The sequence below is a fragment of the Mustela nivalis genome, assembly GCF_964662115.1.
Source record: "Mustela nivalis genome assembly, chromosome: 7".
Taxonomy (NCBI): Eukaryota; Metazoa; Chordata; class Mammalia; order Carnivora; family Mustelidae; genus Mustela; species Mustela nivalis.
This window is the reverse complement of record NC_139026.1, coordinates 142,116,854-142,132,311: the sequence shown is the minus strand read 5'-3', so window position 1 is coordinate 142,132,311 and position 15,458 is coordinate 142,116,854. Positions and strand designations below refer to the sequence as shown.

Here is a 15,458-nt window from a genome sequence, read left to right as displayed (position 1 = left end):
GGTGCTTGGGACATGTGGAGTTGGGCCAACGCCCATGCACACCCTTCAGGCAGCACATCCTTACCTCCGGGGCGATGTAGTCAGGGGTTCCGCAGAAAGTGTTTGTCTTGGCATCTCCTAACATGTTCTCTTTGCACATTCCAAAGTCTGCTATTTTGATATGTCCATCTCTGTCTAACAGGATGTTATCGAGCTTCAAGTCTCTGAAACACAAAAGCAAAGCAAAATCTCACTTATACATTTTTTGTTAAAATGGAATTTCCTCATGAGGAGCAGTCATTGTCCCATCACAGCCTGAGACCATCAGGAGTGCATGCTTTGCTGGTCCTCCTCTTCCCTTCCAGCCCCGTTCTTCAATCTACAGCTCTGCCCCTGGGCTCACTGGCTTTTTCTTGGTGTTTCCTCCTTGACTAGCATCTTGTTTTTGGGACTCCCCCTGGCCCTTCTTGGCCCAGGTCAGCTTTCTCAGGTCCGACTCTGACAGACTTTTTATCCCCCATGCCCTGGGAAGCACTTGGTGCATCTCCAGAGCTCTGTATGGATGGCTGCATGGGTGGTGGGATGAGTAAAATGTGATCTCTTCAGGGTAGCGTCCTTTGGTTTTAAGGTGCCTTCAAGAAACAATACTGAGATGTAAGGAAACAGCCAGCGATGAAATGCCCTCAGGGGTCTGTAGTTGGGGCTGTGTTTGACATAGGGTGGTATTTAATGCTACACAACTCGTACAGCTGTCTACTTGTGCAAAAGACAGTGGTGTAGATAGCATTGACTTTTCAAGGGAATGGCTGGTTTCTGATCCCTTTTTCTGATTGACTAAGGAGTATATAAAATAAAATAGAAGTATATATAATAAAATAGGCAAGACCTGGACCTGAGGCTCTTTATCCCAGCACTTTTTTTCCATGGCAAGGGAAGAAAGGCTTGAAACACACACTCGTGTTGTGCTATTTTCCAAGTATTTCTGTTTCTTTCTGGATAAATTGTATTGCACCAAGACTGAGCGAGGAAGGCTGCTCCTAACTAAGAATAATTCTACAACCAGAATCCATCCAATGCCAGAAATCACGTCAATAAACTCCTCTTTCTTTAGAGAACCAGTAAACTTGTAGAGCACCCATTCCATTTTTAAATGGACTGATAATAAATGTGACTGATAATATTAAAATAAACCAAATCATGCTTCCCTGTGATTATGCTAGTACATTATTGCTATCCATGAATATTTGGAAAGTGACCTCAAGTTTTGTCTTGTCTTTTCACTGAGGTCAAGAATTTTGTTCCTCAGGTAGCCTGGTGTTCAGAAGCTTCAGCATTCTGACCCCTGCCCTCCAAATAGCTTGGGTTTATCAATTTCCTTCTTAAAACTTTGTGCTGAGACTGGAACCAGTATCCTCCAGATGTATAATCACATTGTGCCAGTGACGGCAGCATTGCTACCTTCTGTCCGGACACCCTTGCCCCTCCCCGCTCGAGCTCCCTGCTCCCTCCCTGTTGCCCTGCTGGGTCCTGACACTCAATCACAGTAGTGGTTAACAGTGAGCTTACTGTAAACTAAAACCTCCCGGTGTCTTTTTTTTTTTCCCTACATAAACTACCATTATGCTGGTTTCTTCTCACTCTGGACCCATGAAATTGATGTTTTAAAGATCATTCAATCATTCAAGTGTTACACTTGACATCACTTGCTTTAAACTTTTTTTTTTTTAGTTGATGGCAGCTTATGAATTCTAGTTCCCACTTTCTTTTCCTTTACGTCTTCTTCCCTTGGATTTCTGAACTTCCTGAATCTAAGTTGAGGGTGTGGGGCTGGTGGTGACTACCCTGGTCTTCCTTATGAGCAGAGGTGGCTTGAGAGAACAAAGGAACAGCTCTCGGTTTACTCTTTTCTGTACCTCCTCTTAGACAATTTGCTCAGCATTTTCTTCTCAAAGATTTTGGTCCCAAAGGGCCTCACAAGTAGCCCTGTCCCCTCCACCTCAGATGATGGGACCTCACTGGATCATTCAGGTTTTCTCTTTGGGGATGTTGGGGCTGTGAAAAGGTAGCACTGATGTGTCTCGGTTAGAAGTCTGGTACTTAGGGTTGCTGATGGATGTCCTCTAGCAGGGCCTTATAGGAACAGAAGACCAGTTAGAGGAAAAAATGAAGTGGCTGGGTCAAGAGCAGAGACAGAACCTGTATAAACCCAAAGAGAGACAGTGATGAGAGAGAAGCTACTTTGGTTTCTGACAGGTCTGCATTCTCCATTCCAGTTTCTCAAGGAAGTGGAGATTTCACTTAAGCAAAAGTTTGGTCTTCGATATTCATATTAGCCTAAAGTTCTGATCACTGGTTTTATTTATTTATTTATTTATTTATTTATTTATTTATTTATTTATTTTTTCTTTCTTCTCATTAAACTGTGAGCTTTGTGAGAGTGGAAATGTGTATTGTTTGCTGTTTGCTCTACTGTGACAGCTCTGGCAGGAGGGTACCATGTACAGAGCATTCAATAAATGTTTGCTGAATGACCCGTCACCCACCAGGAATTGGCTTGCCACCAGCAATTATGAGTTGCGACGAAGTCCCAAATACTGTCCCCTTCCATTGCTTTCTCCACCTTCTGCTGGAGTAAATTAGCCAGAGAGAGTGAGCATGGAATGCAGCTGTGTTTTGGTGGAGTGACACTATTAGCAGATGTCCCTAGAGCGTCCATCTGGGCTAGCTTGGTCCATAATCTCCATAAACCAGGGCATCACAGACTGTTCCCATCTGGCTGGGTGGCTGGGGCATCTCCAGGACACATGTCAGTATGTATCTCATGTTCACACCCCATTGGTTCTGTTTCTCTCTCTCTTCCTAATTCCAATGCTGTCACACTTTCAATCATGTCTGTCCAATATGTCTATCCTTGGGTCTTCTACCTTCCTATTCCTTAATTTTAATTAAGTTCACTTTCATTGTGATTTATGAATTCCAATAAATCCAAGTATAGGTCCTACTCCTCATGCTAAAACTGCAGATTCGTTCTCTAATCTGCACTCTACGCAATATTTTTTCTATGTATTAGCTTATTTTTTTTACTTCAATTAGCCAACATATAGTACATCATTAGTTGATGTGCTCTATGCAATATTGGTATCATTTTGGGTTTCTGCTGTATGGAACATATTTGCATCACTTAGAGCCATGTACACATGTTCCTAGAAATTGGCCGAAGGATGGTTTGGGGGTCATCACTAGAGCGCCAAATATCCAGCTGCAGTGCTAGCCGTAGGTCCTGAGGACAATGAACATCGTGTCTAATATTTGTATTGGATTTTCTTGCTCTCAGGTGCTTTTTTAATCATTTGATTCTCCCAACCACCCTTTGACTTGGAATTCTTATTTTTATTCACATTTTTCTGATCGAAAGCAAGACTCTTACGGTTTATAGGATTTATGCCAGTCCATACGGTCAGTGGGTTAGGTTGCAAACCCAGCCTTCTCTTCTACGTCCTCTAAATCAAGCTTACCTAGTCTTTCTCCTTGAACTGAACTTGCTGAGATCCTGAGTCTCCTGTGATTACAAGGATGCATTTTCATCCTAAACATAAATGCTGTCTGGGCCTCAGGCTAGGAAAACAAGCATAAGGTTTGATTTTCATTCCACCCTCTAAGGTGAACCAAGTGTTAGGGGTTGACAGAGAAAGGGTCATTGATGTTTTGAGAGATTAAGTTAGAATGCGAAAGGTCCAGAAGTCTGTCGGTCCAGAGACCGACCTCCATGAGGGTTAGGAATGAGGGCAGAGGAGAGCTAACTGGAAATGCCACAGAACCCAAAGGCCAAAGCCTTCGTAGGCACATCAGCTATTTACTCATCACATATTCCTTACAGAACACCAGCTCAGCCAAGCCACATCCCTTCTAAGCCCACAGTGATTTATCTGGAAAATGGGTACAATGATGCCTGCCTTGCTTATGCCACAGGACCTCTGTGGGCACTGAATGAGGTAATCCAGTGAAAGCATTTGTAAGTGGTTTCAAATATAGGGGTTAGGCCAGTGTTCTCATGGATAAGATCTCAATTAAACTGCTTTTCAGTTCTAATAGTTCTAAGACTGGAGATTCTAGATTCTTCTCTTTCTGTGTCTGCATATTTTCCAGCTTCTCATTTTTACATTTAACCCAAACCATGGCTGAGGCACCCTTTAAGATGCCCCTACTTTTACAACACCAACAGAGATAAAAGATGATGTTGGCACCTGCTTCGCTACTTTTCTCAGACCCAATTCTTGGGACCGCTCAGCCTCAGCCTTTCCAATAAAACTTGACCCCCTTAACTTCTGTTTCTGTGCCTTTTCTGGAATCACTTCCATGTGCAAAGTCTCTCCTCCTCTTAAAAAAAAAAAAAATCCCCTTTCTGATAGAAATTTTTTTTTTTGGCCAACCCTCCCCTAATTCTGAGGACACAACTTTTCTTCTTGTTGACACTTTTAATTAGCATCTTATCCACTCAGATTTTTTTTTTTTAGGTGTCTTATCATGTACTTATGCTTTTTCTCCAAAACCTATAAAATAAAATAACCCAGGAAGTGACATCATTAGGTATCCAGGGATGGGGAGTTCAGTAGGTTTTGTGCACACTGCAATGCTTAACAGAGGGCTGGCCATTCTGGGGTTGGTCTGTCAATACCACCAGCTATATTGGGTTGAAAGGTGGCCCCCCAAAATAAGTTCATATCCTCATCCCTAGAACCTTGTGAACGAGACCTTCTTTGGGAAAAGGGTCTTTGCAGATGTAATGAAGGATCTTGGAATGAGATCATCTTAAGTTATCTGGGTGGCCAAGTATCCTCCTAAGAGATTACAAGGAAGACAGAAAAGGTGCAAGAAGACAAGGCTGTGGGGAGACAGGCAGACAGGAAGGACGCGGTCTAAAGCCAAGGAGCGCCCAAGCCACTAGACCCCAGCAGGGACAAGGAATCATTCCCCTCAAGAGACTTGGGGAGTAGGGTGGCTGTGCCATCAGCTTGGTTTGGGACTTCTGGACTCCAGAAGTGTGAGGGAATAAACTTCTGTTTGAGCCATCAAGGGTGTGGTAATGCTATAGCAACACTTCAAAACTAATATACCTCTTTTGTGAATAAACCCAGAAATCATAAACCCAAGTGGCCGGAAGAAGGAAGAAATTAATAGACTCCACGGGTTAATTCAGTTGCTGAATGGACAGTTTAAGTCAGTCAAGTTACACATGGGGAGTTGAATGGTTTTTAATGCAAGCCCGTCTCCTCCTCGTGTTCTTGCTAGATGACCTCTCCTTGACGGTGTCTTTCAAGCATTCTCTACAACTTCAGTGAATACGCTACTAAATTAACCCAATAGTCTCTTACTGGTGCATAAAAAGCCGTAGAAAACACCACTTCTCATACATGGACCTAGGAAGGGCCCTCAACTGGATACAGTTTATGATATTAAAGACAATGAAGGACTATGGGTCTTTTTGTTCTGAGTGTCAATTTATATGATGAAATGCTAGAGAAAAGCACTGTATTGTGGAGAAGCACACTGTACTGGGGCGTGTGAGCTTTTCTCTTAAGAGGTTCCTTTGAGCTCTAAGACCTCTCTCTTTCCAATCTTATTTTTTCCTCGCTCCAATTCATCTATCCTACACAAGCTACTGAGTGCTCCGGTGCTGGTATATTTTTATATGTATTGCTGGCATCATAGGTGTAAAGAGTTAAAAAAAGAGATAAACCAACAACCCATAGATTCTGATCAGGGTTTTCAATTTTCAATTTCTTGGAGATATAAAGAAGTAACATAAAACAGCTTTTAAATATAATATTTTGTAGACAGACCAAAAAACCCACCATATATCCAAAGGTTGCTGAAGACACTGCTTAAGGAGAATGACTCGCAAACCTCCTCTAGGACGGTGTTCTGTGATTCTACGTAGGACAGCTCTCCTGGGACTGTGCCCTCTGGGGATGGAGAGGTGTCTTAAAGTGAACTTTCAGCCTTCCCCGTGAGCATCTCAGTACTGACCATCTCTAATGGAATGCTTCTGCATTGTGATATACACAGTTTGCTGCCTTCAACACTCAGTGTGGCACATTATTTAACCTTTCTTCTGTTGAAGTATCGTTGACATACGGTATCTTTCAGGTGTACAATACAGTGATTCAACACTTACATACCTTATGCTACGCTCACCAGAGTGTAGTCAGGATCTGTCACTGTACAACAACTCCGCGAGATTGTTGACCAGGCCCCCCGTGCTGTAATTTTCATCCCAGTGATTTATTTACTTTATACCTGGAAGTTGGTACCTCTCAGTATCTACTTATTTCACCTGTCCCCCCACTGCCCTACCCTCTGGCAACCAGCAGTTTGTTCTCTGTATTTAAGAACCTGTTTCTCTTTGTGAGTCTGTTTCTGTTTTGGTTTGGTTTTTAGATTCCACATATAAGTGAATTCATATGGTATTTGTCTTTTTATGTCTGAATCCTTTCACTTAGCATAATACCTTCTGGATCCATTCACATTGTGAAAGGCAAGATTTTATTCTTTTACATGACTGAGTAATACTCCATCATATATGTTTATCACATCTTTTTCATTTATTCCTCTATCAATGGATGCTCATGTTGCCTAGGTAGCTTGGCTACTGTAAATAATGCTGCAATGAACATATGGCTGCATATAACTTTTCAAATCAGTGTTTTTTGTTTTCTTTGGGTACATACTAGAAGTGGTAATACTGGGTGATATGGTATTTATATTTTTAATTATTTTAGAAACCTTCATACTGTTTTCCATGGTGGCTACATGCACCAGCAGTGTGTGAGGCTTCCCTTTTCTTCATATCCTCACCAGCACTTGTTACTTCTTGTCTTTTTGATTTTAGCCATTCTGACAGGTGTCAGGTGATGTCTCAGTGTGGTTTTGATTTTCATGTCCCTGATGATTAGGGGTGTTGAGCACCTTTTTGTGTCTCTTGGTTATGTGTTCTTTGTAAAGATGTATATTCATGTACTCTACCCACCTTAATCAGATTATTTTTTGGTGCTGTAGTTCTTTATATATTTTGGACATTAACCCCTTAATGCATATATTATTTGTAATATCTTCTTCCATTCAGTAGGTTTTCTTTGTTTTGTCGATAGCTTCCTTGCTGTGAAAAAGCTGCTTAATTTGATATAGTCCCAATAGTTTCTTTTTGCTTTTGTTTCCCTTGCCTTTGGAGTCAGATCTAGAAAATATCATTAAGATTGGTGTCAAAGAGCTTTACTTCCTATGTTTTCTTCTAGGAGTCTTATGGTTCCTAGTCTTAAATTTAAATGTTTAATCCATTGAGTTAATTTTTGTATATGGTGTAAGAAAGTGGTCCAGTTTCATTCTTTTGCATGCAGCTGACCAGTTTTCCCCACACCAGTTACTGAAAAAACTATCCTGTGTTCTTGCTTTCTTTGTTGTAGATTAGTTGGCCATTTATGCATGGGCTTATTTCTGAGCTTTCTACCCTATTCCACAGACCTGTGTGTTCCTTTGGTGCTAATACTATGCTACCATACTGTTTTGATTACTATAGCTTTGTAGTAGAGTTTGAAATCATGAAACTTGATACATCCAGGTTTAATGTTCTTTCTCAAGAATGTTTTGGCCATTTGGGGTCTTTTGTGGTTCCATAAAAATTTTAAGTTTTTTATTCTAGTTCTGTGAAAAATGTCACTGGAATTTTGATATGGATTGCAATGAATCTGCAGAATGCTTTGTGCAGTCTGGACATCTTAACAGTGTCCTTCCAAACCATGAGCAGCAAATATCTTTCCTTTTATTTGTTTTGTCTTCAGTTTCTTTCATCAGTGTGTTAGTTTTCAGTGTACATAGCTTTCATGTCCTTGGTTAAATTTATTCCTATGTATTTTTTTGATATAAATGGGGTTGTTTCCTTGATTTCTCTTTGTGATACTTCATTATTCATATATAAAAATGCAGCAGCAGGTTCTATATATTAATTTTGTATTTGCAAGTTCACTGAATTCATTTATTCTAATAGTTTTTGTTTTTCTGGGATCTTCAGGATTTTCTATATATAGTGTCATGTCCTCAACAAATAATGAGTTTTAATTTTTTTTTAACCAATATGGCTGTTTTTTTGTCTGCTTCCAATACTATTGAATAAAAGTGGCATGAATGGACTTTCTTGTCTTGTTCATGACCTTAGAAGAAAGGCTCCGTTTTTCACCACTGCACATAAGGTTACCTGTGGGGTTGTCATGTGTGGCCTCCGTTATGTTGATGTGTGGTGATCCCTCTAAACCCATCTTGAGAGTTTTTATAATGAAAGGATGTTGAATTTTATCAATGCTTTTGCTACATCTGTTGAGATGATCATATGATTTTTATTTTTCGTTTTGTCAGTGTGGTGTATTCACCTTGAGTAGCTGGTATTTAACCAATCTTGCATCCCCAGAATAAATCCTATTTGGTCACGGTGAATGACTCTTTTAATGTATTGTTGAATTTGATTTTTTTTTCACTTATTCAATTTTGTTACTAGTAATCAGTTCAGATTTTCTCTTCTTGATTCAGTCTTGGAAAGATTGTATATTTGTAGGAATTTATCCATTTCTTCTAGGTTGTCCCAATTTGCTGGCATATAATTTTTTATAGTCCCTTATAACCCTATATATTTCGGTGCCATCAGTTGTAACTTCTCTCTCATTTCTGATATTATTTATTTGGGGTCCCCCCCCTCTCTGTGATTACTATGACAAAAGTTCTGCCAATTTTATCTTTTTAAAGATCTACCTCTTAGATTCACTGATCTTTTTTAGGTTTTATTTTTTTTTTTGTCTCTATTTCATTTATTTTTGCTCTGAACTTTATTATTTCCCATACACTGGGGCTTTGTTTCTTCTTGTTCTCTTTGGTTTAAATTTAGATTGTTTATTTGAGAGACTTCTTTCTTGAGGTGGGCCTGTATCCTTATAAATTTCACTGACAGCTTTTCCTGTGTCCTAAAGATTTTGAACCGCTGTGTTTCCAGGTTCATTTGTCTCCAAGTATATTTGATTTCCTTCTTGACTTCTTCATCTACGCACTGGCTATTGAGCAGAATGTTTACCCTCCATGTGTCTGTGTTTTTTCCAGGTTTTTTTTTTTTTTTCCTTCTGAGTTCTAGTTTCATATTGCTGTGGTTGGAAAAGACGTTTAATAAGATTTCACTATTCTTGAATTTATTGAGCCTTGTTTTGTGGGCTAACCCATGATCTATCCTGGAAAATGTCCTACGTGCACTTGAAAAGAATGTTTATTCTACTGTTTTCAGATAGAATGTTCTGTGTATATCTGTTCAGTTCATGTAGTCTAATGTATTTAAAACCACTGTTTCCATATTGATTTTCTGCCTGGATGTTCTGTCTATTGATGTAGGCAGGGTGTTAAAATCCCTTATTATTGCATTGTAGTTAATTTCTCCCTTTATGTCTGTCAATATTTGCTTCCTATGTTAGACACTCCTGTGTTGATATATATTCATAATTTTTATGTCCTTCTGTTGGATCAGTTCCTTTATAATTATGTAATGCTTGCCTCTGTCTCTTGTTACAACCTTCAGTTTAAACCTGATTCTGTCTGATACAATATCACTATAGTTTTTTTCTTCCATTTGCGTGGATTATGTTTTTCCACACCTTTACTTTCTCTGTGTCTTGATATCTAAAGTCTCTTGTAGGCAGCATATAATTGGGTCTTGTTCTTTAATCTACTCAGTCATCTGTGTCCTTGGATGAGAGCATTAGTCTTTTTACATATAAAGTGATTATTGAGAACTTTGGACTTATCACTACTTTGTTAATTGTTTTCTGGTCGTTTTATAGTTCTCTGTTCTCTTGCTCTCTTCCCTTATGACTGGTGACTTCCTTTAGTGTTATGCTTGGGTTCCTTTCTCTGTATTTTTTGTTATCTATTGTAGATGTATAAATGCATCCAGAGTACACAGCAGTCTATACTAGCTTAATGGTCACTTAAGTTCAGACTACATTCTTAGTCCTCCTTCTCTATGTTATATATTTTTAATGTTCTATTTTTTAAAAAAGATTTTATTTACTTATTTTGGAGAGCATGAGAACATGAGTTGGGGGTAGGGTTAGAGTCCCTGGTGGTGGGACTCAATCCTGGGACTCCGGGATCACGACCTGTGCGGGAGGCAGCTGCTTAACCAACTGAGCCACCCAGGCACTCTGGTATTTTATTTTATGTATACTTTTATGTAAGGAATCCAAGAATTTTTGTACATATAATTGATTTTACATTTTAACCTTCATACTAGGTTTACAAGTGGTTTTCTATTTACTTTTACCAGTGATTTTTTTTTTTCCTTTCATCATTTTCTTCAAGGCCCTTCTTTTCTGCTTGAAGTAGTCCTTTTAAGTTTCTTGTAAGGCTGGTTTGGTGGTGATGAAATCTTTTAACCTTTGCCAGGAAAATTCTTTGTCGTCTTCAGTTCTGAATGATAACCTTGCTGGGTAGAGTATTCTTGGTTACAGTATTCTTCCTTTCCGCACTTTGAATATATCATGCCTTCTTGCCTTCAGAGTATCTGCCTTATGGAGTTTCACTTCAACATAACTAGTTGTTTTTCTCTTGCCTCTTTTAAGACTCTCCTTATCTTTAATTTCTTATATTTTAATTATTTTGTGTCTCGGTGTGGACCTCTTGAGTTCATCTTGTTTTGGACTCTGCCCCCTGAGCCTGGATGTCTCTTTCTTTCCATAGGTTAGGGAAGTTTTCAGCTATTATGTCTTCAAATAAATTTTCCACCCTTTTTTCTCTTCTCTTCTAATACAAGCGTTAGCATAGGTTAAGGGACCTCTGTGATAACATCAAGTATACTAATTTTTTAAAAAAGATTTATTTATTTTAGAAAGAGTGAGTAGGGGGAGGAGCAGAGTGAGAGAATCTTCAAGAAGACTACCTGCTGAGCACAGAGCCCAACACGGGGCTTGATCTCATGACCCATAAGATAATGACCTGAGTTGAAACCAAGGGTTGGATGCTTAATTGACTGAGCTACCCAGCGACACCCATGCTAATTTTTAAAGTTCTCTTTTCCTTTTGCTGTTCAGCTTCCAGGCTTTCTATACCCCATTTTCCACATGCTGATCTGTTATTCTATATCCTTTAATCTAGTATTGATTTACTCTAGTGTAATTTTCATTTCTGCTACTGCATTCTTTGATTGGCTCTTTTTTTGTATTTTCTGTCTGTAGAATTTTCACTGAGTTCATCTACTTTTCTCTCAAGTCTGTTGGGCATCTTTATGACCATTACTTTGAACTCTTTGTCAGTTAGATTGCTATCTCTATTTTATGTAGTTCTTTTTCTGAAGTTTTGTCTTGTTCTTTAGCTTGGAACATACTCTTCTCACTCTGACTTTTTCTGTTTATTTCTATGAATTAGGGGATAAAGTTACTTTCCCTAGTCTTGAAGGAATGACTTTGTGTAGGAATGTCCTCTGTATAGACTGTGTATGCCTGGGGTGCTCTGTGCAGTGGGCTTCTTGGAGGGATGGTTGGAGCTGATGCAAGTATAGGCTAAAGGGTCTTGGGGCATTCTGCACTATGGCTTCCCTGACAGGGTGGCTGGAGCTGAAGTGAACATAGGCTGGTATATCCTAGGGCAACTTATATCAGTTTGCCCTGGTGGATGGCTGGAGTTGGGGTGGGCATGGGTTAGGGGTGTCCTAGAGTGCTGTGCATTTGTGTTGCCAGGGCTAGATGGCTGGAGCCATAGTGGGTGCTGGCCAGAAGTGTCCTAATATGTATATACTGGAGCAGCCCTAGTGAGATGGCTGGAGGTGCAGCAGGCAGGAGTGGAGTTGCCTTAGAAGGATGGATGGAGCTGGTATAGGCTGGCACCCCGGGGCTCCCAGAAGCAGCAGCTTGACCAGAGGGCCTGGACTCTGCTCCTCTCTGCACTATCCAAGTACAAGGGGAGCTTAAACAGTGGTTCTTGCCAGCACCTCTGATTTCAGGGAGAGTTTCAGCAGTTCCCCACACTGTTCGGTGGACATTAGTAGGATTAGTAAATGGGTCTCCTTCACTTGGAGCCTAGTTGCACTTTAAACCACTCTTCCTCCAGGTGGGCAAGTCTGCATGGCCCTCCTCAGCGCCATACCTCCCTCTAAAGTTGGTAGTGTTGGGCTCCCCTCATTACTGTGCCTCTATGCTTTGCTGAGGAGAAGCTGTCTAGTTGGCCCTAAGTTCTTCAGGTGGAATTATTCCTCCGTATGTTGGAGTAGATTTGTGTGTCTATGGGAGGAGGTGAGTTTAGGCTTTTCCTAAGCTGTCGTCGTGGAACTCCTCTTTCCACTGAACCTTACTGATGATTCCAGGTCAGTGCTAGGAACACCTGCTACAGGAGAGCACACAATCCCACTCTCCCAGGGCCTTTTAGTTGTCTCACATCTTCCTTTTATGTCAGATTCAACACGTCCCTCTCACTGTGCTTGCTGGGCCAGCCTCCAGCAGCTCAGCCAGCCTCCTGTCTAGCTTTTTCTTTTTTTTTAAGTCTTATTTTTTCCCTTAGCCTGCAGTGTGTCAGAAACCAGAAAACTACACCTTTGAGGGTTTCTATGTTAAATAAGTGTCAAACTGTATTTGGCGAAAAGAGGTTAAGGAGATTAAAGCACAGCTTTCCTCGAAGAAGGATGTGAAAAGATGGTGTATGATAGAGACATTTTGGACAGACACGCATTCATGAAGGAGGCTACATGTGCGGCTTCTATCCACTTCTTTCAGGTGTAGGCAGATACGTTCCCACAGGTGCATTTGAATGTTCAAGGAAGCCTTCCCCTCCTTTCCTACCCAAGAGGAGAACATTCCATAAACCTTTCTAGCCGACCCATGCAAAACCAAGAGATGCGAAGGAGGCAGAGAGAAAGCCGTAGTAAGATGCCAAACAGAAATCAGGGCAATGGAAGGGGATGAGAAAAGTGGACACGTGAGGGGCGATAACTGTAACTATCAGAACAAAGAACAAAATGAGGTCAGAACCTTACTGCTTTGGAGACGGGGGTTCCTGGGTTGATTTTTCTCACCATGGGCATAGAACTTCCTGCCACAAAACCACCCTGGCCCTTTCCCCCTCACTACCGTGATTCAATTAACTGGACCGGGAAATCCAGATCTCTCAGCATGTGTTTCCAAAGAGTAAACTTTACCTGTACACAATTCCTTTGGAATGAAGGAACTGCAGACCGAGAATGATTTCAGCAGCATAGAACCTGGGGGAAGGAAAATCAAAGTGGAATATGGATGCATTAATGGAACGAAAGAAAATCCCCTTTTGTGTGTACACACAACTTCTGTCTATAATTTTGTTCAGTCCTAAAAAAAGAGAGATGTCATCCATTCTGTATGTGCACCCCCAGCCCTGAGAGGATGAAATAACGCCAGAATTTAGTCTTATCTGCACCTAGTGCTTATTCTTATACTTGAAGCTATGATTTTCCAACTGTTTTTATTTTTTTCTAATAAAACACCCATGGACACTAAACAGAATAGTGTAAGTAGTACAAGAAAATAATTTTCCCTTTTATTTTAAACTCTGCTTAGTGCCCTTAGACCTACATGCAGGATCATTCCACATAGATCTGAGTTGTTTATGGGCAAGAAATGTAGCCCGAGAGGTAAAGGAAGGATATTGGAAGATGGGAGTGAGATGCTGTTCCCCATCTCCAGTGATGACTGGCACCTGGAAGGCATTCAGAGCACGGCAGACAGCATGTCTCTGACGGCTTTCATGCCTTCCAGAGGTATGAGAAAGGCACGCTGAGAATCCTTTAGCATGAAACTGCTTGATGATTTTTCTGCTTCACAGAAATCCCATAAAATTATCTCTGGGCACTTTGCTGATGGTTCCTGGAGGTGATGAGCTTAGTGGTATGCTAGGCAATGGCTTTGACAAAAAGTCATTTCACCCACGGGTTTCTGTAGGAGCTGGTGGGACCAGTCCATTTTTCAGCCCATCTCAGCCTAAACCACTCAAGTGCACATTAGGGGTGAGTGAAAGATTACAGAGCACCAGGCAAAGAAAGCTAGTTGTACCCATATTTTTAAGTGAGCCTCATGGCACAGTTTTCTCTTTTTCTGAATGTCACAGTGGTTTTATTATTGAGGAAACAGGGCCCACGGGAGGAGGAGTACCGGGGGTTTCTGTGGGACTCAGCTGCGTTACCACCTGGTAAATGCAGTCTGCCCATTTTCACTTGATGCCAGAAAAGGTGAAGATATATTCTCAAGGAATAAATGCCTCTTCTGGTTTCATAATACTCATGTCCCTGGAGCCAGATGATTTAGCCTTCACATAGAGCTCCCCATTAGTTAAAGCCTTAGTTAAAACCTTTAGTTAAAGGTTCATCCCCATGACCACCTTTTAAAGATCTGTGTTTCATCTGACTACTTCTATTCAAGGGCAAATATTTGCTTCTGTGTTTAGATTATCTAGAAGCATGACATATTGGGGTAGCTTCTTAAGAAACCAAGTTGTTGGTTTCAAAACACAAAGAAATGAAACAAAACGGACTCCTGTTTAAGCTTCACAAACTGGGAATGTTACCTTGTCTGATATGTCCCCGGGCAGGTGCCCTGACCCGGGACAGTGGCGTGCTGAGTGAGGTAACAGGAAAAATGCCACATGGGAGGAATATTCTGTGGGTAAAGTAAGTACCTGGTACCTGACAAGAACAGTGGAAAAACCCCAAACCCTTCAGAAGGCTCTTACGTTGCTCTGGAAAGATCAAACTTGTGGCAGCTTTGGATGTGGTACATTAAGTCCCCTCCATTGAGATACTCCATCACAAAGAAGAGGTTTTCCTAGAGAAAAACAAAACCATTCCAAATTTCAGCTTTTTTTAAAAAAAAATAAGAAAACAAGGACTACTTTTTAAATGGATTTAGATTATTTCAGGGAAACTAATTCTGTCTTGATCACATCTAAAAAGACGGTCCCAGTAACTTAGCTGACCTATAGCATTTCTGAACACCAAGAAGCTTGGGGCATATGGGAGGCATACATGTATGTGCAACATTTGCTGGGATACTTGCTACTATGACTCAGCAGGTGGGTCACAGCCTGAAGAAGGGTCCCACTGGACTTCACCACCCGGCAGTGGGATGGTGTTGGGCACTTAGACTGCAGAAGTACTGAAATTGATGGTGTGTAGGATGGTAAAAAGAATACAGTTTGGGGCTCCAATTCCAGGTTCAGGGCTTGGAAGTATGCATTCAACACTCAACTGGTAGTTCTGAACATATTGTACAGGTATGGCACTGTGGCAAGAGTGGGGGACGTGTGTTCCTGCCTCAGCCATGAGAGATGAAACACAGTCCTGCCTTCAGGAACCTTATGATTAAGTATCGTCTTACTTCTTTCCAGTCCTGATTTCTCTTGTGAGTCACAGCTAATGAGCCAGCTCGCTGTTCCTAACA

At 40.9% G+C, this 15,458-nt stretch overlaps 1 protein-coding gene across 13 annotated transcripts in view; it reads right to left on the bottom strand.

Moving 5' to 3' along the window:
* Positions 1 to 15,458, bottom strand: part of PRKCQ (protein kinase C theta) — a 175,443-nt gene that overhangs the window by 21,180 nt on the left and 138,805 nt on the right. For all 13 annotated transcript variants that reach the window (XM_082738733.1, XM_082738726.1, XM_082738727.1 and 10 more), the window contains 3 exons: positions 14,752 to 14,843; positions 13,190 to 13,252; positions 65 to 203 (listed from right to left, as the gene is read on the bottom strand). In XM_082738733.1, the coding sequence (XP_082594859.1) occupies positions 65 to 203; positions 13,190 to 13,252; positions 14,752 to 14,843 (294 nt within the window). The remainder of the gene's footprint in view (positions 1 to 64; positions 204 to 13,189; positions 13,253 to 14,751; positions 14,844 to 15,458) is intronic.